General features: G+C 38.5%; 1 protein-coding gene and 1 pseudogene across 8 annotated transcripts in view; one reads left to right on the top strand and one right to left on the bottom strand.

Moving 5' to 3' along the window:
• Positions 1-24,759, top strand: part of FRY (FRY microtubule binding protein) — a 586,038-nt gene that overhangs the window by 498,810 nt on the left and 62,469 nt on the right. For all 8 annotated transcript variants that reach the window (XM_069080517.1, XM_069080511.1, XM_069080515.1 and 5 more), the window contains 7 exons: positions 8,516-8,714; positions 11,217-11,338; positions 17,663-17,850; positions 20,596-20,690; positions 21,078-21,685; positions 23,186-23,283; positions 23,640-23,810. In XM_069080517.1, the coding sequence (XP_068936618.1) occupies positions 8,516-8,714; positions 11,217-11,338; positions 17,663-17,850; positions 20,596-20,690; positions 21,078-21,685; positions 23,186-23,283; positions 23,640-23,810 (1,481 nt within the window). The remainder of the gene's footprint in view (positions 1-8,515; positions 8,715-11,216; positions 11,339-17,662; positions 17,851-20,595; positions 20,691-21,077; positions 21,686-23,185; positions 23,284-23,639; positions 23,811-24,759) is intronic.
• Positions 15,823-17,338, bottom strand: LOC138155326 (G kinase-anchoring protein 1 pseudogene; annotated as a pseudogene).

Raw genomic sequence — 24,759 nt, forward strand, 5'->3', positions numbered from 1 at the left:
AAGGCAGTATTTTAATCCAGTTTTTTCCTAACATGTCTAGGACCACCACACTGTATCTTAAGGATCATCTCATGCAGCCATCATCACCCCCACCCAGTATACGAATCTATCTTTCTGCTACCTATTCCTCAGAGGACATAACATGTACTATATTTGTCAACTTTTTTCAACTTTCTATTGTTTTGGTTTGTTTAGTTGTTGTTTTTTAACACGGAGACTTTAAAAAAAATGTTTGTGTTGTTCCAAATTTTCTCCTTCTCCCTGCTCCCTCTACCACCTCATAATGAGAAGACAAGGGGAAAAAATCTATTACAGATATATACATATAGTAATAAAAAATTTCTACATTAGCTATGTTTTCCCCCACCCAAAAAAAAAAAGATAAGGAAGAAAGGGAGGGGGCGGGGTGGAGAGAAGGTGAGAGAGAGAGAGAGAGAGAGAGAGAGAGAGAGAGGAAGGAAGAAAGATGCTTTAGTTTGTACTCTGATACCATAGGCTCTCCATGTGGAAGTGATAGCATGTTTCAGCATGACTCCTTTGGAATGGGTCATTGTGTTCATCAGAATTCATAAGCCTTTCAGAGTTGCTTCTCTTTATATTATTTCTGTTATTGTATAGATTATTCTCCTAGTTCTGATCACTTCATTTGTATCAGTTCATACAGATATTCCTAGGTTTTTATGTAACCATCCCTTTCATCATTTCTTACAGCATAATAGTACTGTATCACATTCATGTACCATAAACTGTTCAGCCAATGAATGTTGACAACCCACTTAAAAGAGAGAACCAAGAACTGACACCACATTCTGTATCTGATCCAAGACACAATAATATTATTCCCTCCTTTTTCTGGGAACCATGCTTTTATACCTGAAGTTTAAGATTGTATCAGCATTCTAGGCAACCACCCCACACTGATGACTCCTCTTTAGCTTTCAGTCAGGTAAAACCCATATATCTTTCTACACTGACTCTGTAAAGTAAAGCTTCCCTCATTCTGCCTTTGGGCTATTGATTTTTAGAACACTTAAATATGTATCTATTAAATTTTATTTTATCAGATTTGACCATTCCTCCCAGCATCCTGAGATTTTTTTTTATATTATTACTCTTTCATTCAGTATTCACTTTCCTCTTCAGCTTTCTGTCATCTCCAAATTAGATAAGTATGTCTTCACTCTTCATCCAAGTCACTGATTTTTTTTATGGTGAATGGGACAAATCAGAGCCCTGCATCTCACCACTAGTTCTAGTACAAAATCAGTCTGAACGTTCAAGGGAGCCTTCCTTAGAGACCAAATTGTCCAGCCTATACCTGAACAACAGTCTCTTTCATAATGTATGCAGCTAGTGATTGTCCAGTTTGGGGTTGAAATGCCCCCAAGAGGAGAACACTCTCTGTCAGGGTAGACTGTGCTACCTTTGGATAGCTCTAGGAAATGCTTTCTTGCATTTACCCTGAATTTCCCCCTTTATAATTCACACCTGTTGCTCCTAGTTATGCCCTAGTTGAACAGAATAAATCATCTTTCAAATACTTGTTCTCTCTTTCTATATATATATAGAATACTAGTGTTCTCTTGGCCAGGCTCACTATCCCCAGTTCTTCCAACCAGTCTTCCTATGGCATAAATTCAAGGCCCTTTACCGTCCTGGGATGCCCTGGGAATCTGTGCTTGGCCCTGTATTGTCTCTTTTAAAAATCCATCAATATTATGGATAAAAGCATAAATTACATGCTTACCATTTTGGGATCTGACACAAAACTTGAGAGGGATAGCTAACACACTGGATGACAGAGTCAGGATTCAACAAGGTCTTGACAGATACTTTGGGCATCAGAGTATAGACATTTAAGGTCAGGGTTCCTTTCTTGAACATTATCTCCTTTGAATTTTTTAGTATCTCCACTGCTATTCTCCTTCCTATAAAGATATTCTTTATGATAGCTAGCTTGGTAGATATTCTTCCTCTTACCTTTTTCAGTTTAATTAGATTAACAAGATAAAAGACAAACTTATTCTCACCATTGAATAGAGGTTGCCCTCTATTCAGTTCTCTCAAATTTAATGTCCTGCATCCAACTGCAGGCCCAGAACTGAACACAATACTCCACATATGTATTTTTTTTTAAAAGCAATCGGGGTTAAGTAACTTGCTCAAGGTTACACAGCCAGGTGTTTCTGGGAGGGTGCTAAGTGTCTGAGCCCAGATTCGATCCCCAGGTCATCCCAACACTGAGGCCGGTGCTCTTACTCGTTGTGCTACCTGGCCACCCCTCCACATATGTATTCTGACCAAGGATAGAGTACAGGAAGACTATCTCCTCTCTAGTCCTAAACAAAATATCTCTTGATGCATCCCCAGATCATATTAGCTTTCTCATCTGCCCTAACAGATGGTTGATTCCTACTTAGATTACAGTCCTCTAAGATCCCACAGGTCATTTGAGGTATATGGCTATCTAATCATATGGCCCCTATCTTGTACCTGTGAAGTTGACTTTTTGGACCCTACCACTGGAAGACAGGACCATGAGCTGTTCCAGTACTTCTGTTTAAAGAGGGGATCTCAGCACAGTTTTCCTCCCCATTTTCCACTAGCCACACTGCTTTTGGACTTCTCTGGAACTCTCCATTATGCCCCTGTCCCAGGTACATTCTTCCCCACCCTACACCTCTGCTTTACATGTTGTCTTCTACCATTAGATTGTAAGCTTCTTAATGACAAGAACTGGCTATGTTTTTATTTGTACTTGTTTCCCCAGCACTTAACACAGTACCAGGAACATAGTAGGAACTTAAATGTTTACTGATTGACTGAACCCAATTATAAGATCTGACATTTTTCCCTGTATAATTTCATCTTATTAGACTTATTAACCTAGTCTTCTATAGTCTTTCAAGATCTTATTGAATCCTGACTCTGTCATCCAGTGTGTAAGCTATTCCTCTCAGATTTTGTCATACCCCAGTATGGTAAGCATATCATTTATGCTTTTATCCATAATATTGATGATTTTTTAAAACAGACAGTACAGGGCCAAGCACAGATTCCTGAGGCAACCCCTGGAGTCCTTCTTCTGAGTTGATATCAGACCATTAATTACTATACTTTGGATCCAGCTAGTCAACAAATTATGAATCTACCTAATTGTACTATCATCTAGCCTATATCTCTTCATCTTCTCTACAGCAAATACTTGTGTTAGGATCTCTAACTCAGCTTGCATGTTACCCATACTTTGGGCATCAGGGTATAGACATTTAAGGCCAGGGTTCCTTTCTTGAACGTTATCTCCTTTGAATTTTTGAGTGTCTCCACTGATCTTCTCCTTTTTCTTTTTTTTTTCTTTTTGGAGGGGGAAGGGCAGGGCAATTGGAGTTAAGTGACTTGACCAAGGTTACAAGGCTAGTAAGTGTTAAGTGTCCGAGGCTGGATTTGAACTCAGGTCCTCCTGACTCCAGGGCTGGTGCTCTATTCACTGTGCCACCTAGCCACCCCTATTTTTTCTTTTCTTTTTTTTATTCTCCTTCCTTTATTATAGCTACTCTTTATGATAGCTAACTTGGTAGATATTCCTCCTCTTACCTTTTTCAGTTTAATTAAATTTACAAGATAAAAGATGAAGTTATTCTCACCAGCCCCTGTTAACTGTGTCCCATCCCTAACCAAAAGCTGCCATTCTATTTCTTAAGTCATCCTCCAAAAATCCAAATCCTACCTTTAATACCATCTAGTTAACCAACTGTTCACTTCCCAGGTCTTCTTTACTTTCTTTGTCTTCTGTCTTACTTTTAATGGGCAGCATCTTATGCCAGTAAAATCTTCAATTTTTCTGCAATACTTTATAATGCTTTCTAGTTTTCTTCTTCTAGTATCATTTGTGCCTACACGAATCACCAGAAATGAGGAATATTGTTGTTGTGTTGTTTCAGTCATGACCACTTTTGGGGGATTTTTTGGCAAAAATACTAGAGTAGTTGACCATTTCCTTTTCCAGCTCAATTTACAGATGAGGAGACTAAGGCAAACAGTTAAGTGACTTGCCCAGGGTAACAAAGCTAGTAAGTGTCTGAGGCCAGATTTGAACTCAGGAAGAGCCTGACTCCAGGCCTGGTACTCTATCCACTGTTAACTGCTCAGTGAGGAATATGGTGTGGTTTAAAGCCTCCTTCTTGTCTTACCCGGATCTTTGTCAAAGAGATTTTTGTCAACAGTCTTGAGATACAGTCACTCAGTCAGCAACCACAAAGTGGTTGCTATAGTCCAGGCCACATTTGTTCCATCTTTTTCACAATCATATTATGAGAGACTTTGTCAAAGGCCTTTCCAAAATCCAGTGTTTATAGGATCGTTCTGATCTACCAGCCTTAATACCCCTTTTAAAAAAGAGAAATTAGGTGAGTTTGCCATAATTTGTTCTTAGTGAATCTAGGCTGATTCCTTCCTAATGATCCCATTCAGAGAATGTAGGCTTCTTTATGAAAATTTGAATCAAAGTGTGACGATGTAGGCTTAAAGCATCCAATAAAAAGGTGTGATCTTAAGTTTAGAGGAATACAGTTTTCAAACTTTGCTTAATATATATACATATGCTTGGTCCTAAATATGTAAACCAAGCACTTTGTAGGCACTCACTCAAATGGTTACACCTTTCACTTACATTTTCTTCATCAACACTAAATACTAGTAATCCTAAATTTAAATATTTTTTAAAATGCTTGTTTTCAATGACAGTTTCCTTGATATCTTTAGTCAGACTTTTTTCAATTTAGCAATATTTTCATTTTGGAAATTTCTTTTTAAAAAGTGCTTGAACCAATCTTTTTAATAATCCATTCTTGAATTTTACTGGGGAATGACGTCAGATTCAACTGTCTTTAGTTCCTAGAATCCATTTTTCCCCCTTTTGAGAATGAGAACAATATGTGCCAATACCAAGTTCTTTCATACATGTTCCATTCTCCATAATTCCTATTCTGATTAAAAACTATATATAATTGCCCTTTCAAAAATACCTATTGACATAAGTCTTCAGATTTGAACACTTGGAAAATGTACTTGAAAAAACTGACTGCCCACTCTACCTGGAAAAAAGGCTTTACCTATATTTTGCTAAAAACCCAGTATTTCTAGCATATCAGTCATTACTTAATAAGTTTTCTCTTTTCAGATAATTACTAGTTCACTGAAAGAATAAATTCTCACCTTACTGGGTGAGCAAAATGCTTCCTGAAGGTAGTTTATTATCCTTTGGAATACTTTGAAAAGTAGTGCTGATGTGTTGAAATCAAATGTTTCTCTTAAATATAGCTCTTGGAAGATGTGGATAGTAGGCAGCACTTGGATTTTAAAAATCATTTTATGCCATTAAGTTGTTATTTGAATGAATGCCCAGGACAATTGATGTATCAGTTTTGCTTAGCACTGCTGCCTGAAAATAATGAAATTTTTCTTTAATCCAGTTGGTTGGTACAATTTAAAAACTGGTCTTTGTATTTGATCCTTTTCTTTATTGTATATGGTATGTTTCCCTCCCACTTCTGCAGAGATTTTGGCAGCCTGGTAGCAAATCCGGGATGGGGTCCTAGGAATCGGTTTTTAGCCCAAATACAAAAAAAAAATTTGCAAAATTTAATGAAGGAAGTTGATAAAACATTATAAGCAGTATTGCTTCATAAAACAAAGAAGCAATGATGAGCAGGTGGACTTCAGAAAAACCTGGAAAGATTTATATGAACTGATGCTGAGTGAAGTGAGCAGAACCAGGAAAACATTGTACATAGTAGCAGCCACATTGTACAATGACTAACTTTCATAGACTTGGCTCTTCTCAGCAATGCAAGGATCTAAGAGAATTCCAAAATACTCATGATGGAAAATGCTGTACTATGGAGTCTGAACACAGATCAAAGCATACTATGTCCTCTTATTTTTGTAGTTGTTTTGTTTTATTTCTTTTTTTTCTGATGGTTCCTTCCATTGATCCTAATTCTTCTTTACAGTATGACTAATGTGAAAATATGTTCAATTTGAGCCTATATCAGATTGTGTGCCATCTTGGGGAGGGGAAGGAAAGGAGAAATTTAAAACTCAAAAGCTTATGGAAGTGAATGTTGAAAACTAAAAATAAATAAATTTATTTAAAAAAAATTTTAAAACACAGAGAAGCAATAGAGGGGAAAATAAGTTGACAGAAAACTTAACGTGAGATTCAAGGAAAGCCACATCGTCCCCAGAGCATTTGAAGATGAAACCAGATGGACGAAAAGTAGAAGAAAAATGGGAAAAATCTGCCAATATCTCTCCATCAATGACAGTAGGCCTTGGAACTCTGGTGTTACAATCCCGTATGTGTTGCATAAAATAATAATGACACTAAAAGAGATAGGAAACACAGCTGGACCACCTACAGAAGAGTTCCAGATTGAAGGTGACAAAGTTGTATCAATTCCCAAGAGATATGAAAAAAGAAGATACAGTGAATGATGGGGGGTAGGGGGGGAAGCAAAGATGGCTTAACTATCAAAAGGCAATTAAAAGAACATTAGTAACCACCAGTCAATATACTTACTTTCTCATCTCTCTAAAATCTTTAAGAAAATTATCTACACATATACCAATATCTTTTTTGCTGAATAAAGCAGAAGGGAAGAAGCTTTTGTTGAAAGAAACAACTCAGTCTCCAGAATGATATATATACCATGTCACCTTTATAGACCAAATATATGGTAGGGTTGTCTATAATTATATATATATATGTATTTTTTTTTAATTTTGGTGCAATGGGAAGAGAACTGGATTTGAAATCAGAGGACCTGGTTTTGATTCTCAGTTCTGACACACTGTCACTGTGTGACTCTGGACAAGTCACTTATTCTCTCAACTTCAGTGTTCTCATTTTCAAATGAGGGGGTTAGGGCGGCTAGGTGGTGCACTGAATAGAGCACTCGCCCTAGAATCAGGAGGACCTGAGTTCAAATCCAACCTTAGACACTTAACACTTACTAGCCGTGTGACCTTGGACAAGGCACTTAACCCCAATTGTCCTGCCTTGCCCCCTCCAAAAAGCAAAAATAAAATAAAATGAGGCCGTTAGACTAGTTGATCTCTGTGGATCTAAGTCTATGATCCTATGATGCTGTGCTATGTGGACTGTTGTTGTGGTTTGTCCTCTGTTCTCGAAGAGGACCATGACTGTGACATCAGGAAGATGATGCCGTGACTTGCAAGTGAATTGGATTTAAGTGAGAGAGGACTGTGCAGATCACCAGCCTCACCTTTCTCACAGGTCACCCTTCTCCTCCCTGTGTCCAGTAGTAAGATATTATAGATCAAGATGACTGGAGATGGCCTCAGATGCAGTAGGAGGCCTTGGCCTTTTTAAGCTAAGGTCTTTCCAGTTCTCACTTTGACTGAGACAACACCCATTCAGCGATTAAGGCTAGATGAGATTGCTTGCTTGGTTGGTATTTGTCCTTTGTTCTTGGAGAAGACAAAAATGACATCACTATGTTAGATTCAAGTTTCACTGTCTCCAACTGTGGCTGATCAGACCAAAACAGTGCTCTACCACAAGTTGGGCATAAATAGTCTATGTGAACGTTTGGTGTGGATTCTGTAAATTTGCACATCTTGCATTTCTTTTGAGCTACTTTAGTTCTGCTTTGCTCATAGAGCACAGCATCTCCTCTGACGAGGGCATGCCAATATGTGAATTACAAAGATAGTGGAATCTCATAGGCATTTGTTAAAGACATTAAGCAAACATTTCATGTTTATTTGTTTTCTGTTCATTTATTTGGTTCTGCTCTATTACATACTAAGAATTAATGGAGGGGCAGCTAGGTGGCGCAGTGGGTAAGAGCGCCGGCCCCGGAGTCAGGGATCGGTTCAGCCTCAGATACTTAACACCCACACAAAATAACTAGCCATGTAACCTTGGGCAAGTTACTTAACCCCAATTGCTTTTAAGAAAAAGGAAAAAAAAAAGAATTAATATAAAATTTATCCTTTTTGCTTGACCAGGTTTTTTTCTTTGCATTCCCCTACATTGACCCCATCCTTAAGGGACTAAAGAGACCCTGCATTCCGAAACTCAATTGCCCAAAGCATTTTTAACTACCTTTTCTTTAAAATGCTCCAGGGAGTTCATGTCTACATTGGCCATGTCTTTGGTCTCTTCATTAGTCATTATTTATTTATCAGTCATTATTTATTAAGCTTCTACTATGTGCTAGGGCTACAAAGACAAAATAAAAACCAGCCCTTCCCCTCAATCAACTTGTAACCTACAGAAGTAGACAGTGCATGGTGTGATAAGAAAATGAGACTGGTTTCCATAAGTGAAACGCAAAAAGCTAGTCTCATTACTTTAGAGTTAAATGTCCTAATTGCTTCTTTTCTCTAAGTTCGAATCATCAAGATGTTCTTCCACCTCAAAGGGAGCGGTCTTGTGTGTTGGGATATTGGAATAGTGCATTCTAACCTTCTCTTTCTCTCCCACCAGGTGGCTTTGACTTCCTCAGAGAGTACCAGTCCTCCCCCGTGCCAGACTCTGGCTTAAGCTCCAGTTCTACCTCATCCAGCATCAGTCTGGGAGGCAGCAGTGGGAATCTACCACAGATCACCCAGGAGATAGAAGACATTGACACAGCCACTGAAAATGATGAGAAGGCAAACAAACTTATTGAGTTTCTGACTACCAGGTAATGACAGATCTGCCATCTTAGAGCCATCATTTGGAAAAGTACCAGAACTTGAGAGAGAGAGAGAGAGAGGGGGAGGGAGGGAGGGAGAGAGAGAGAGAGAGAGAGAGATGAATACCAGCTTCCAACAAATTCTAGTGTTTTCTGAGAATCTGCTAAAATTACCATGAATGGAAAGGACTTTTTTTTCACCATGATGTGACAGCTGGTTGGCAGGAATCTGTGATGCCCACAGCAAGACTGACTTTAACCAGGATTAAGCCCGGCAGAGGCTAGGTGCTCTCTGGTTTAATACCTTTATACTTAAAACTCTGCATTAGTTGTATCCTACCAAGGAGCAATTACAGAAAAAAAATCCATTAAATTGTAAACTCCTAGAACTGTCTTTTACCTTTCTTAATATCCCCAGAGTTTAGTACAGCGACTGTCTCACAGTAGGCACTTAATAAAGGTTGACTGACTGACTGACTGACTGACTGACTGACTGAAAAACTTCCCTCTGTTCATCAGTTAGAAGAGGCCACAAATAGCAGGCGGAAACAAATTGGGAGGGTAATACAAGGAAGATGAAACAAACCAATACTTAATAAGTCAATTTAAAAGTTGTGGGTTATCCTGTGGTTCAGGTCTCATGATGCTTACACTTTATGATTTATCTGGTAAATCCAGAGTATTACTGGCAGTGTGGGGCATTCCCATAATGCCTTCTTATCTCTAGTGGGCAGCAGCTCACAATCCACTCACTTTGTCTTATGTGAATAAATCTTCTCTATACTATTTTGCCTATTAACACACCAGAGAAAATTCCTTTTCTATTATTAAATATCCAAAGCCTTCTGTGTTCCTTACAAATCCCTCATTATGTTTTTGTCAGCCACTGAGTTCATCCACAGCCATTTGTTAAATGCTTACTGTGATCCAGGTACAGTGCTCAGTGTCAGAGATACAGAGAAAAGGAAAAACAGCCTCTCCCTTCAAGGAGCTCTCATTTTAATGGGGGAAGCACCATGTAAATAGCTGGACATACACAAGTTACAGAAAGAATGAGTGGAAGAAACCTCCAAGGGAAGGAATTAACAGGTAGAGGGTTGTAGAAGGACCTACAGAAGATGGGATTTAAGCTGAGTCTTGAAAGAAACCAAGCAAACTAAGAAGAGGAGACAAGGAAGCAGAGCATGCCAGGCATGGGGGACATCCAGTGCAAAGACACAGAGAAAAGAGTTGAAGAGACATGTTACCATAAAAGCAAGTAGTTCAGTGTAGCTGGATCAGAAGGTATGAGACTAGAAAGGTAGGAAGGGGCCAGGTGGTGAAGAGAGGACTTTATACTTGACCCTGGAGGTAACAGGGAGTGACTGGAGTTTATTAAGGGGAGGAGACCTATACTTTTTGTTTGGAGAAAGCTCATGAAGGAAATTAGTGGGTCCTTTCTTAATGTTGGGTAGGGCTTGCTCAAATTACCTTGCATTGAGTTTATTTATATTTGTGTGTCATTCCTCACAATAGAATTGTGGGCTGGCCCTATTTGGTCTTGTCTTTGTGTCCTCTGTATCAAGCACTGTGGGCACTTAATCGTTGTTTACTGAAAGGTGAAAGGACCATGAGCCTATACCTACATAAACAGGATTACTTGATCATATAACCATTTAGTTTATCCATATTAAGAGAACAGGCATTTTTCTTGGGAAGGAAACACCCCTCATTCTTGCCCCTATAAAAAAAGGACTCTCTCAGGGAGAGTTTAATGATGACACCATTACAAGAAAAATAGCCAAACAATTTCTGCATATCCTGTGGACAATAGGATTATAGGAACATGACCTCCTTTACATTAGAAAATTGTCATTTTTTATCCAGAGCAATGAGAATACCTGAGTAAAGACACCTGAGTGCTATTCCAAACTGTGCTTTTGTCTTTGTGTCACACATATACAAGGCCAAAAACAAGAAAATCAAACTTTTCTTAGAGAAAGAAAACAAGAAAAAATGTTTCTTCGGGAGTTGGACCTGATCACTTCCAGCTTAAGATCTTTACCTCTGTAAATTCTCTGCAGTCCCCACCCTATTCTGAGTATGGGCTATAAGTCTACTCTTACCATTCCTATAGATAAGTAACTCTAAGGCTCAGCTCTCAGCTCAACACTGATTGGCTCCTGTTTGGAATGCAGCAACAATGGTGAACCCAGGAGAGGTCAGTCCTGTAAGACAGCCTCAAGTTCTGGTTGCAAATGTTTCTTGGTGACTGGAATTTTCAAACTGAAGTCCACCCATATTTTTATCTTAAAATAGAAGAGGAACTATGGAGTCCTTAATTTCTGGGTTGCTCTATATATGAAACTTCAGAAATCCTTATTGAACATATTATTAGGGGGAGACCTAATTCACAATAAAATAAATTTTAAACATTTAGCAAAGCTGCTATTAGAAAACACATATATCACAATATATTGTTTTTTGCTGCAAAGTCATAATTTATTTGTCTTATATTTTATGTCTTTTAAGGGCTTTTGGTCCACTTTGGTGCCATGAAGATATCACACCCAAGAATCAGAATTCCAAGAGTGCTGAGCAGCTCACTAATTTCCTACGTCATGTTGTGTCTGTGTTTAAGGATTCTAAGTCAGGTATCTTATTTGGTTACTTGGAAGTGTACCTACCTTCAGCTTTTTCACAGTGGAGCCCATTGTTCTTCTTTGATCTGACATGTTATTCTACAATTGACACTCTTAAAACAGAGCACATTAAGGGTGGTTTTCATATTTCATATTTAATAAATTCTTTTTGTTTAATTGACTGATTGATTAATCCTTTACCTCCAATAAAAGGAACTCCCACTCATTCTTTAAAACTAAACTCAAATGCCACTTTCTCCAGGAAGGCTTTCCTGATCTCCCCTGCCAATTAGGACCTTCCTCTTCAGACTACACAAGACACTTTGTTTTGGAGATTTCTAGTACATGTGACTTACAATACTCTATATTTATAGATCTGTGTTTGTGTGTTATCTCACTTCTATACTGTAGTCTCCATGAGAGCAGGGACTGTATCTCACCTAATCCTTCTGTCTCCCCTTCCCCAGTAGAGTGTTCTGCACAAGCAGGCACTTAGTAAAGGTTTGTTAACTGACAAATTGAATCAGTGGTCTAAGAATACATTGATTATTCTGTTAAGCCAGTTTTATTTCTTTTTTTTTTCTTTTTGGAGGGCAGTTGGGGTTAAGTGACTTGCCCAAAGTCACACAGCTAGTAAGTGTGTCAGGTGTCTATGGCCTGATTTGAACTCAGGTCCTCCTGACTCCAGGGCCGGTGCTCCATTGACTGTGCCACCTAGCCACCCCTAGCCAGTTTTATTTCTAACCTGATAAATTTCTTTTAGGCCCAAGAGGGTCCTTTGCTAACTTGGTGACTCAGATGAAATGTTAAAACCTCAACTACTCCCAGTATGAGCACATTCCCAAGGTTGAAATATCTGAGCCATACTTCTGCCCATAATCATAACATGCTAATACTTGTCAGAGGAATTCCTTAGAAAAGAAAGGGTGGCAAACAGGCAGAGGAGGTATTACTGGAATAGGGTTTCCATGTCTTGTTTTCAGAGTCCCCCTTTACTTACTTCTGAAAATCCCAGAGCACAGTGAGGTTCAGTTGGCATTTATCAAATTGGTCAGCTTTATGTTTGTATAGAAGCTGCATCTCTTCTCCGCAGAGAGACAGAAAAGGTTAAACGTTGTCCTCTGCTTAACAGTCATCTGAGAACTGAACATAGCCTAAGAGAAAGAAATTTATGATTTGCATATGAACCACTAATTAACTCAACCCTGGTCTGGGGAGTCATAACAAAAAAAAGAAAATAAGCCAATGGCTTCCAGCGGTTGGAGAAACCACAGCCTTGACCAGGACATTCCCAACTGCTCTATTGTACTCTCTATTGTCCTGCCACCCTTGCTAAGTGCTTCTTTTTCCTGATCAACCTATACCTGCACCTGTGTAGTCTTCCGTACCTTAGCATAAGCCTAGAATGACCAGTTTATCCCAGCTAACATTCTTTTCCTCCCATCCTTCATGAAATCTCCTCTGGGAATCTTTTTCCAGTAAACTGGGAGCATGATACCCATTTAACACACACACACACACACACACACACACACACACACACACGTGCACACACGCACATACACTGTCAACAGAATTTATACACTCTATACTTTTTTTGCCCTTAAGTTCTTTCCTCATGTATATATTTGAATCCTAGCATCATTTGTAAAGATTTTCAGTCTCTGTTTTTATTAATTGTTTTAGATTGCAAGTGTCCTAAAGGACAGAGATAGTCTCCATTAAGTTAGGTAGACATAGCACACCAATTTGTACCACTTGCAAATAGGGATTTTTAATATGCCTTTGAAAATTAGGTGTGTATAATACCCAAGACATTGGTATCATTTGATCAATGGTACTGAGTTCAAATCTGGCCTCAACACTTAATAGCTGTGTGACCCTAGGCAAGTAACTGAACCCTGTTTCCCTCAGTTTCCTCATATGTAAAATGAACTGGAGAAGGAAATAGCAAGCTACTCTAGTATCTTTGCCAAGAAAACCCCAAATGGGGTCATGAAGAGTCAGACATGACTGAAAATGACTAAACAGCAACAGGTCTTGATTTCCACTTGCCCTGCTTTGAATACATGGATTCTTTACATTCATTGGTTCAAGAGGAAGTACTGAATTATAAAGTACTCCAGAATAAATTTATTAGTCTCCTGTTTCCAGTTTACATTAAATGATGTGATGTGAAATTTGTACAGTAAATAATACTCCAGTGATTGTTGGCATAAGGGAATATTTCTTTTCAACCCAGAACCATAGACTTAGGGTACATTATTTTGCCAGGAAATTGTTAAAAGACCTGTCATTTTTTATAAATTAATATGTAATATACACTTGGAGAAATAATGTCACACTTAACTATAACATTCTGTTTTCACAAACCTATTCCATGGTGTTCTTGAATGATTATATTAATGCAATTTCCATAAAATACTTTCAGTGGTTATTCAGTTAGGGTCTATTGGCATTTTCTCATCTTTGAATGGAGTGAGTCTTCCAAGGTCCCTACAGATGAACTAAGAAATGGAGAGCCGCAAAGAGGGATGCCTTTCAGCTTTTCTCTTGTTAAATAATAATTCTTAAGTGTCCATTTGCACAAAGTATAGTACTGTGAACAAAAAATCATTAAGAAAGATATAGTTCTTGTCTGTTGGGAATTTGCTGCCAGTACCAAGGCTCTGTGGACAATTAACTGTGTAGAACAAGTAGTTTGGTATATTGTGAAAATGGTGCTAGACTTGGAGGCATGGGAGAGTAGAGTTTAAACTTCATGCTCATTAACTCTTTGTCCACCAACAAGGCAACCAACTATCATCTGTAAACTGGGATAAAAATAATACCTATAGTTCTTACTCACAAGGCTGTGATCAAATGAGATAGTACATGCAAAATACTTTTAAATCTTTAAAGTACTATGGAAGTGATGATTTATTAAGGTATAAAGGAACAGCAAGGTGGCATAGTGGATAGAGTACCAGGCTGAGTCAGTTCAAGTCCAGCCTCAATTTACTAGTTGTGTGACCCTGGGCAAGTCACTTAACCATGTTTGCCTCAGTTTCCTTATCTGTAAAATAAACTGGAAAAGAAAATGCAGACCACTCCAGTATCTCCAAAAACAAAACAAAACCAACAACCAAATAGGGTCTTGAAGACTTGGACATGACCAAAAAATAAACAACAACAAAGGAATTAAAAGGATGAAAGAGGTTCCTAGACACAGCAATGAAATCACTGATCCCTGAGGGAAACTCCTAACCTCAAAGAACTTACAGCCTTAATGGAGGAGGGAGAAGACTAGGTCATGCACACAAATGCAAATATAATCAGGGCATGAAAGAAGTATAAAAACCTATGTATAGATGACCCACCAAGGAGTCATCTATACCACCACACCTTTAATCAATTTGGGCAGCTGAGGGTCCTGGAGTTAAGAAGACATGAGTTTAAATCTGACCTTAGACATTAAGTAGCTGTGTGACCCTGGGCAAGTCACCTAACCTCTCTTTGGCTCAGTTTTTTTCTTCATCTGTAAAATGGAGATAATAATAGCACCTACCTCTAGAGTTGTTTTGAGGATCAAATGAGGTAATAATTGGAAAGTGACTGGCATATAATAAGCACTATATAAATATTAATTATTTGTATTATCATCATTATTATCAAAAATCCTTCTAGGCAATCCTTCTCCAAATATCATGGTAGCAGATCTAGTTTATTTATTCTGCTGAGGTGAATGAATAAGATGGGACCTTTTTCATTAGAAGATTCTTTTGTATGTTCTCTCCAGCTCATCGTCTTTCTTTGTGTCATGTCAAGGTAGAGGGATTTTCACAGGGCTCTGACCATGCTATATGAGCTCTTCTCTGACTTTTTCCTTCAGTCATTAATTTCTTTACCATCTCTACTTTCTAAGTCTTATGAAGTTAGAGATTGTTACTACAGAATTTTAAAACAATAAGATTTACAAAGTCAGTATCACTTACCTTGTTCTTTTATCAAACTGGCTTATATAGCTCACTTAACTGCTTCCAATTCAACCTTTTAGTTACAATCCAAGCTTACTAGAACAATAGCTCATAAAACATATTAAAACAGAAGTTTAGAAGGACTTCAGCAAAGTTACAAAGTAATTTCTTCTATATTAATTATTAGGCTTTATTTTTCTAGTAAGTAGAAACTTTACCACTGTGTTTTCTGCTGGAAAAAGTTCTAAGCCCATTTCTTGACACATTCAGTGCTTTTTACAGAAACTTTACCATAAGGCATGGCAGGCCCGACAGCCTAAGGAGGCTGAGAGAGGAAAATTTAGTGACCTCAGATTGTCACAGCTCATTCTTTTTTGAGCTTTTCTCATTCTTTTAGTTGGGATACAATCAAATGGATCCCACAGCACTCCAGATTATCAGTGATGGCCACTGAGACTGGTTTCCCTGTATGTATATATAGTCCCATTTGTTTCATTGCGTTCATCCATAGACCTTTTAAATGATCACCAGAGTTCCATGATGTTGTCCTTTGTCATCCAATAAAGTGGTTGGCTAAGGATAGAGGGCGATGATTTTGTCTTATACTCACTTAAAAAACATAAGTAAAATAGATATTAAGTTGCAGGGTCAAATTTGCATTGCAAGCTTATAAACATCTTACAGATGCCCATTCGTAGCCTCCATCTTGAGGAGATGAGGGCCTTGCTGTGTCTAGACAAGGTCACAGGTCTTTCGGTTGGGCTTGAAGTCTCCATAGTTTAAAAGGGGCATGAATTTAAAGCATGGCTCTTCTTGTATTCCATACCCAAGAAGACTGAAAATTTTCCAGCAACTTAGGTGGATGAGGAAGAGCAGAAAGAACTCAAAATATTGAATGTGAAAGGTGGAGTAGAAGTTCAATTTGGGGAAAATTCCAGGCATCAGAATTGTTCTCCTGAAGTTAAATATGCAAGCATCGGTTTTTGTTGGGTTTTTTCCCAATTCTTTTCATTCAGAAGACATTCATTCAGAACACTAAACAAAATGATCCTGTTCTAAGAAAAAAAAATGAAAGAGTAAATTTTATTGACTGATGAAAAACTAAAGTGATGAGCATGGACAGCAAACAGTAATGATTCACTGAGTTTTTCTGGAATTCTACTTTCCTACTTTTCACTTTAAACCAACAGAAAAATGAAATAGTTTTTAGATGGTTAATCAATTAGTCATTTTAGTATTTTTCCCCAACAAAAACTGCATAGTTCAGCAGTTGTACAGCATTAAATAGATACATTTTTTTCAAAACCCTGAAAAGTTTGTGCGTGTGTGTGTACATGTATGTGTGTGTATGTGTGTGTATGTGTGTGTATGTATGAGTGTTGATCTTAATGGCTAATGTGATCACCTACACTGGTCAGATTCGGAGTTTCTTTTCCCTTTTCTGCCACCCTGATATTTTGTTAATTCTGCTTGTAATGCCTTCACTTTGGCTCTTTCTTGCTCTAAAGCTAACCTGTACAGTTAACTTATTTTTGATACTTTGTGATTCATCAACTTGAAGAAGTATTTCTGCTTTATTTTCACCTTCTTGTAACATTTTCAAAAACTGAGCATTCCTTGCTTTTACTTCTTTATATTTTGCCTCCCCCTGAGTGATGTTATTTCTCAACTTCTAAATTTCAGCATCTTTCCTTTCAAGTTCCAACTTTAGTCTTTCAGTTCTTCCATCTTTCAAATATACCTCCTCAGTTTTTTTACTAAGGTGATCTATGTTTGCTTCTGACTGAAAGTCTTTCAGCGACACTGTGAGTGGTTTGTCTTTCCCCTGATGAGTCTTTCTTTTTTCTTTTTTATTCATACCTTTTGATTGAGGTGAAGCATTTTCAACGTTTTCATATTCCTTTTTGTGTTCTTCGTATTCTGGTTTGCTTAGCAACAATGCCTTTTCAAGATCAGCTTCAAACATTTCAGATATCAACTGTTCATCTCTTTGTCTCCACTCTTGACAATTTTCTTATTGTAAATCTTTCTGTACTGGGTTTGGCAATGAAAGCTCATGGTGGTTTTGGTCAGGTTAGCCCATTATAAAAGAACAAATAAGTTCTTGAAAAAATGTGAGTTTTTTTTCAGTCAGAACTATGTTTTCACTTATTATCCCAAAAGGAATGGGAGGCCATTTTGGGGGTAGGGGATAGGGGAGGGGATTTCAGATTTCCCTCTCATTGCTGGCCTCTGAGCTCCCTTCCAACTCAGAGACTTTATGATTCATTGATCTCTCTCTCTCTCTCTCTCTCTCTCTCTCTCTCTTCCCCTCTCTCTCTCTTCCTATCCCTCTCTCTCCCCCACCCTCCTTCTCTCCCTCTTTCCCTCTGTCTCTCAGGTTTCCATCTGGAGCAGCACCTGAGTGAAGTTGCATTACAGACGGCCCTGGCCAGCTCTTCTAGACATTATGCAGGTCGCTCTTTCCAGATCTTCCGGGCCCTAAAGCAACCTTTGTCAGCCCATGCCCTGTCTGACCTCCTCTCCCGTCTGGTAGAAGTTATTGGAGAACATGGAGATGAGATTCAGGTATGAAAGCAAAGGGTGGTGAATTCATTGTCTGGTGTCCAATTTGGAAAAAAAAAAAATGAAGCTGATCTTGTCTGTCTCCTTTTTCTCCCATTAGTCATGCATCCTATCAACAATAATAAAAATGGCTAACTTTTATAGAATAACTCTAGCTGCGCTGGTTGCTTACATGGTATTTACTTTCCATTCTGAGTAGATGATGAACATACCACGCCTGTGTGTTTTTATGTTGGCAACCAAAATTCATTGCATTACTGTTTGCTCTTGCTACTGACCTAGAATACCTTCAGACAATGATTTGGGGGCAAAGAGGTACTTTTTTCCTCACCTAAAGCCCTACAGTAGTTAAAGTTTGCTTAAGAGAGGGAGGAAGAAGAGGGATCACAACAGAGGAGGAAGAGGTGGTACTCGCTTGGAAGGACTGACAGTATTTTGTTCTCAATGGCTTTGTCCATATCGTTATCTTAGCAAATCCCAAAGGACTCAGGAAGCATCCTCCCTCTAGCCCTTCTTAACCTGGGGTCCATTAGCTTGGCATTTTTTATGTTTTGCTAACTGTATGTTAATATGGACAATTTTCTTTATAATCCTGTTATTTTATTTTATATATTTGAAAATATTTTGTGAAGGGGTCCATAGTCTTCACCAGACTGCCAGAAGGATCCAAGACAAAACAAAATGGTTAAGAAACTTTGCTCTAGCTTATAGCTAGCCCCATTCCCTATAACCTGAAAGCAGCATTTCAAAGGCTAAAGGACTCAGAAGTGTGATTGGAAGCTGTGGCAACCAAATTACCTTGTTAGGGTCTGTAATAGTGATGGCAATAGCTCACATTTATATAACACTAAGCTATATAACATTCTATCCCATTGTTACCAATTGGTTGTTTTTAATAAGCCTCTTGTAGGTCTGACATCCATTCACCAATTCCCAAAGCTGTTTTCTTTGCCTCAGTGTACTGATTAAGTCTCAGGAATTAGAGATTCTTCAAGCTGGAGGACATCTGAGAGCTCACTGGATACAACACCTACCCAGTGCCTGAATTCTCTCTATAGCACCTTCAACAAATGATAACAAGCTTCTATTTAAACTACTCCAATAATGGTCCCTTAGCATTTTTTAAGCACCTATCTATACCAAACACTGTGCTAAGTGCTGATACAAAGAAAGGCAAATGATAGTCCCTGCCTTCTAAGAGTTTGTAGTGTAATGGTGTAGCAGCAAGCACCCTAGCTTACCCAGGATGGCTGCTAACACAGTTTCTTAGATCTGCTTCTCCAAAGGAAAACAACTCAAAATGGGTTAATAGTCTTACTTTAATCAATCAAACATATATCATTTTACCTAGTTCAGGGGAAAAAGTCAGCACCCTGAACTACAGAGAATACAAACAATACAAACAGAAGTTACAAGCAGACAGAGAAATAGATCAGCAGACAGGCTTCCAGCTGTCTGACCATTACATCCATAACTAGTCAGTTACCAGAGAGGAAAGCACTAACATCTGGGGTTTCAAAGCCAGGGGGTTCAATGGCTGCCCAGAGTCTCATCTGGTCAAATCACACAACTCTTCTCAAAGTGAGCCCCAAAGCAAAACCTCACATCAGGGTATATATAGCCTTCTCCTGGGTCAGAGAATGTCACAACCCTCTTGACCCACTGCCCAATCACAAAGTAACAAGGTATGGGCATTCCTGAAAAACAAGCCTCCCGCCACAGGCTCCATGTGACCACATTCAGTCTATTAGGGGGCAGAGTATATTTTCAAATCAGGGAAGGTTTTCAGAGTCACTTAAGCCTATCAAAGAGCCAAGGGGCAGGGAAGATCTTCGGATTCCCATTCCTATAACAAATGGGGAACTTACTGTCTTGCAATGTAAACCATTCTATCTTCAGATAGGTCTCATTTATTAGGAAGTTTTATTTTAGATTGAGCTAAATTCCAATTTCTGGTAATTTCCACATTTTGGTCCTGTTTCTGCCCTTTTGAGTCATATAGACTCCATCTTAATTCTTCTTCCGTATGACATTCATGCAGACCTTTTCAGATAGGTATCATGTTCTTATACTCCCCAGTGCTGCTTCCTCTAGGCTAAACCGTAAGTGGAGTAGACTCTTTCTTCTTATCCCTTTTATAATAATACTCCAAGCCAGCAACAGTGTTCTACCATGATATTAATCTAGTATTATTTGGACACAATTAGTCCTGAGTAATTTGAAGGGTAGTGTGGTATAGTGGAAAGACTGATGAACTTGGAGACAAAACAGAAGATGACCTCTGTTTCAATTCCAACTCTGCCATTTTCTACATGTATATCCTTGGAGAAATTCTTTGATCTCTCTGGGCCTCAGTTTCCTTATCTGTAAAATGAAGGACTAAGAATAGATGGCCTCTAAGGTCCATTTTAGTTATAGAGTTATGATATGTGATATTATGTAATTTCTCTTTAAGTGTTAAGTCAGCAGTCACAAGAAGCACAAATACATCATAGACTTAGACCTGTAAAGGACATTGGAGGTCTTCAAGACCGTTATTTTATTGATAAGGAAACTGAGACAAACAGAGATTAAGTGACTTCCCCAGTGTCACTTAGCTAGTGATGCCTGAGAAAGGAGTCTAGCCCAAGTCTTCCTGACTCCAGGTCCAGTGCTCTATCCATTTCACAAAGATACCTCTTTGGGGTTGTTTTTAAAGAACAATGAATTTATTCTTATATTGAAATGGTTGGTTTCTGTGTTTGGCAGGGTTATGTAATGGAAGCACTCCTTACCTTGGAAGCTACTGTGGATAATTTGTCTGACTGCTTGAAGAACAGTGATCTCTTGACTGTATTATCTCGGTGAGAGACAGTTTCACGATATTTGGAAATGAAGAATTCTGTAAGCTTTTTTTAAACATTTGAGAAATCTCTGCTTCAGTGGCATAAAATGAGTTCAGGAAATACCCATAAAAACTCATTTGAATCACTATAAGAAGCAACTGAATTGTTTTTAGTCCCATGGCTGATCCTTAGACTTTCCTACATTTCTTTTATACCCTCAGCATACGCTCATTTTCATAGCTTTGGGTCAAGAAAGAGGAATTTACAAAAGTTCATGTTTCCAAAAGTGGGCATGCTCCCTCCCTTAACATGACCTGAGATGTATTTGACCTTATTGAGAAGGGTGGAGTTTTCACAGAAGCTTATTGGCATATTCCTAATAAACTTATTTATTCCATTCCCCAGCTCATCATCCCCTGATCTCAGCTCAAGCAGTAAGCTGACAGCAAACCGAAAGAGCACAGGGCAATTGAATGTGAACCCTGGAGCTGCCAGTGGCAACACAGCCACAGCAGAACGAAGCCGACATCAGAGGAGTTTCTCCGTCCCTAAGAAGTTTGGCGTTGTAGACCGAACTTCAGACCCACCTCGAAGTGCAACCCTGGACCGAATCCAGGCTTGTACCCAACAGGGGCTCTCCTCTAAGACCAGGAGCTCGTCTTCTTTGAAAGATAGCCTCACCGACCCATCCCACATCAACAATCCAACCAACCTATTGGCCACCATTTTCTGGGTCACCGTGGCCTTAATGGAATCTGATTTTGAGTTTGAATATCTAATGGCCTTAAGATTACTCAATAAATTACTGACTCATTTGCCCCTTGATAAAGCTGAAAACCGAGAGAAACTTGAAAAATTACAGGGACAGCTCAAGTGGGCAGATTTCTCAGGGCTGCAACAGCTGTTGCTCAAAGGATTCACTTCCCTCACTACCACAGACCTCACCCTGCATCTCTTCAGTTTGCTAACACCAGTGTCACGCGTATCTATGGTCGACTCATCTCAAGCTATCGGTAAATCCCATGAATCTTTCCCTCTTCTGTGTTTTGTTTGCTGTTATGCTCAAATTTGTTATAAACGTACAAGAGAATATAGATTGAGGCTTTTTAAAAACAATCCTGTTCAGTTGGGGGCAGAGAGAGTGGTCCTGGACCTAATTTCATTGATATTGAAAACTCCCCGGTAAAGAAACTCCTAACAATGCATATCAACAACTGTTCTTCAACTTCGTCTTTTAATTTTTTTTCAAGAAAGAAAATCAATTTTCTCTCTCTCCCATGTCTCCCATTGAAAAAAAGAAAAAGAAAACCCTCATAACAAATATGTGTAGTCAAAGAAAAAAAACTCTCATTGGCCATGTCCAAAAAGTGTATATTTCATTGTGCACTCCTTAATCCATCATTTCTCTCTCAGGAGGTAGGTGGCATGCTTTGTCATCAGTTCTCTGGAGTCATGGTTGGCCCTTGACCTGATCATCATAGTTCTTAAGGCTCTGACTAGTGTTTATAGTCTTACATATAATTTTTACAGTTTTTACTGTCTTTTAAAGCCTTAGAGCATTGCCTCAGACACTCAAAGTATAAGTGACATTTCCAGGGTCACATAACCAGTACGTGTTAAAAGTTGGTCTTGAACCCAGATCTCCCTGACTCTGATTGGATTCTAATCACCATACCATGCTACCTCTCAAAATATTCTGTGGTAATGTGCACCTTCATTTTTCTTCTCTCCCAATTCTCTACAATTCATTCATTTGATTAATTCTATCAAAAAATATTTCTGTTTCCAAGGCAACAGTTAATATGTTCTTCTAAATTTAGTTTTATCACAGGAGGAAAGTGAAGGTTAAATTCTTTACCCTTCTAGACTTGTAGATCATGATTGTTCCTTCTCATTGAGGTTTCATAGGTTAACCTCCAGACTCTTCATTTTGATTTGTCTCATTACTCTGACTTATCCCACTTTTCATAAAGCCAAATAAACAAACCCACTTTTTAATCCTCTAAAATATAGCCTCGTTTTCTCTTTGTTGATAGAAAACATAGCATTTTGGTGAACAGCCTGCATGCCAACTGTTAACTATTTAAAGAGCCTTACAATAATAATGGTTAGGCCCAAACTTAACAAGTCCCTTAATTCTCATGCCAGTTTTTGAAAACAAAACTTTTTCCCCCTTATACTTTTTTAAAGAGACACTTCAATACATTATTAATATTTTTTATAATCCTGACAGCCAGGTAATCCTCAGTAAGAGTCTTTTTTATTTTAAAATCTAAAATCAGTTGTGAACATTGATTTTGTAAAGGTTTTCTCTTACACTATTATGATCACAGGCTTTTCCTAGCTTTTATATTTTGTTGAAATAAAGTTACCCCTAAATAGACTGCGTTTGCTTTACCTCAGTGGGTGTACATTCTTTAATATAACTGCCTAACTTAGTCTGCTAATGAGCAAAAATACACATTTTTCTTTCCCTCGAATATCCCCATTGAATACTTTCTTTCCCATTTCAGGATTTCCATTGAATGTTCTTTGTCTCCTGCCTCAGTTGATTCAACATTTTGACAATCCCAATCAATTTTGTAAGGATATAGCAGAAAGGATTGCTCAGGTATGGTATTATATCATTACTAACATGTAAATCACTGTGGGCTTAGGAGTCCAGGCCTTGACAAAATTAGATAAAGTCTGAAAGAAATAAGGCTGTTAGTAATTTTTTCTCAATTTGAAAGCATGAGCCATACCATTAGCCATACACTCCTCTCAGTGGCAAATGCTTATGGTAATCTGATATATGATAAATGTTTAAATACAGGGAAAATTGTGGAAATAGTGCAGAACAGTTTCTTTTTTTAAAAAATCAATTCTGTGTCCTAGAAGTCTCTTTTTTAGATTTCTGGATAATGCTTGAATTTTAATTAATTTTCTTTCTTTTTCACTGGGACATTTAATTTTCATTTTTTTTAGGTTTGCCTGGAAGAAAAGAACCCCAAGCTTTCAAATCTTGCGCATGTCATGACTCTTTATAAAACCCACAGCTACACAAGAGACTGTGCGACATGGGTCAATGTTGTATGTCGATACCTTCATGAAGCATTTGCTGATATTACCCTGAATATGGTTACCTATCTGGCAGAGGTGAGGAATAGTAATGAAATTCCAGGCATCATCTTTTTCTCTCTGATAGTGCCTGAAGGGCCTGGAATGAATGCTCTTGGGGGAGGTTTTGGCAGAGAGAATTTTGCCTTTGTGCGTATGAACATTTAAAGAGAATACATCATGCTTTGGTAATTTCAGTCATCTCTTCTTGCGCTATTTAACAAAACATATTGCTCATCGTGGGTGGAGGTGACCTTTGTAGAGTGCAAATTCCAACAAAGCAGAAAAGGCCCTGAGGTGTAAAACCTATGATGGACTAGATTGTGTGTCTGTCATCAGAAGATGGACCTACCTAGGGATGGAGAGACTGGGTACAGTGGATGAATTGTCCCTGTCATGGCATTTCATAAAGTCTACCTCTTCAATTATAGAGTAGTTGCTGCCTAATTCTTTGGAGGCAGGCCCCACACTGATGAAATTGTGGACTTTTTGAAGCTGAAAAGAAAGTAAATTTTGAAATAAACTTTTGCGATGGCCAGTTGTTTTTGCAAACTGAAATGTTGAGGGGGTTTTTAATCCTCTTGCAAACATAATTCTGGCACGCCCCAAGCGAGCAATTCCTCTGCTCCTAGTCCTGTTTTTATCTAGTGCTGAGAAGGGGAGCAGTGGTGGTGGGGCAACGTAGTACAGTGCAAAGAGCCCCTCATTGAAAGTCAGAGGACCCGAGTTCAAATCCCATCTCTGCCACTTGCTAACTAGTGATATTAGGAAGGTCGCTTAACCTTTCAGGGTTAATTTTCTCATCTATAATTTCCTCGTCTATAAATTTGGGAGATTAGACTATAAGATGGGAGGCTGCTTGGTGGCATACAAAGGGCATTGACTTTGGAGTCAGGAGACCCGGCTTCAGATCCTACTTCTGCTACTAACTGTGTGATTTGGGGCAAATCACTTAAATTCCTTAGGCCCAGTTTTTTTGTCAAATGAA

This window comes from Petaurus breviceps, unplaced genomic scaffold (assembly GCF_028583685.1).
Source record: "Petaurus breviceps papuanus isolate PSGF00001 unplaced genomic scaffold, PetGlider_PUasm1.0 91133, whole genome shotgun sequence".
Lineage (NCBI taxonomy): Eukaryota > Metazoa > Chordata > Mammalia > Diprotodontia > Petauridae > Petaurus > Petaurus breviceps.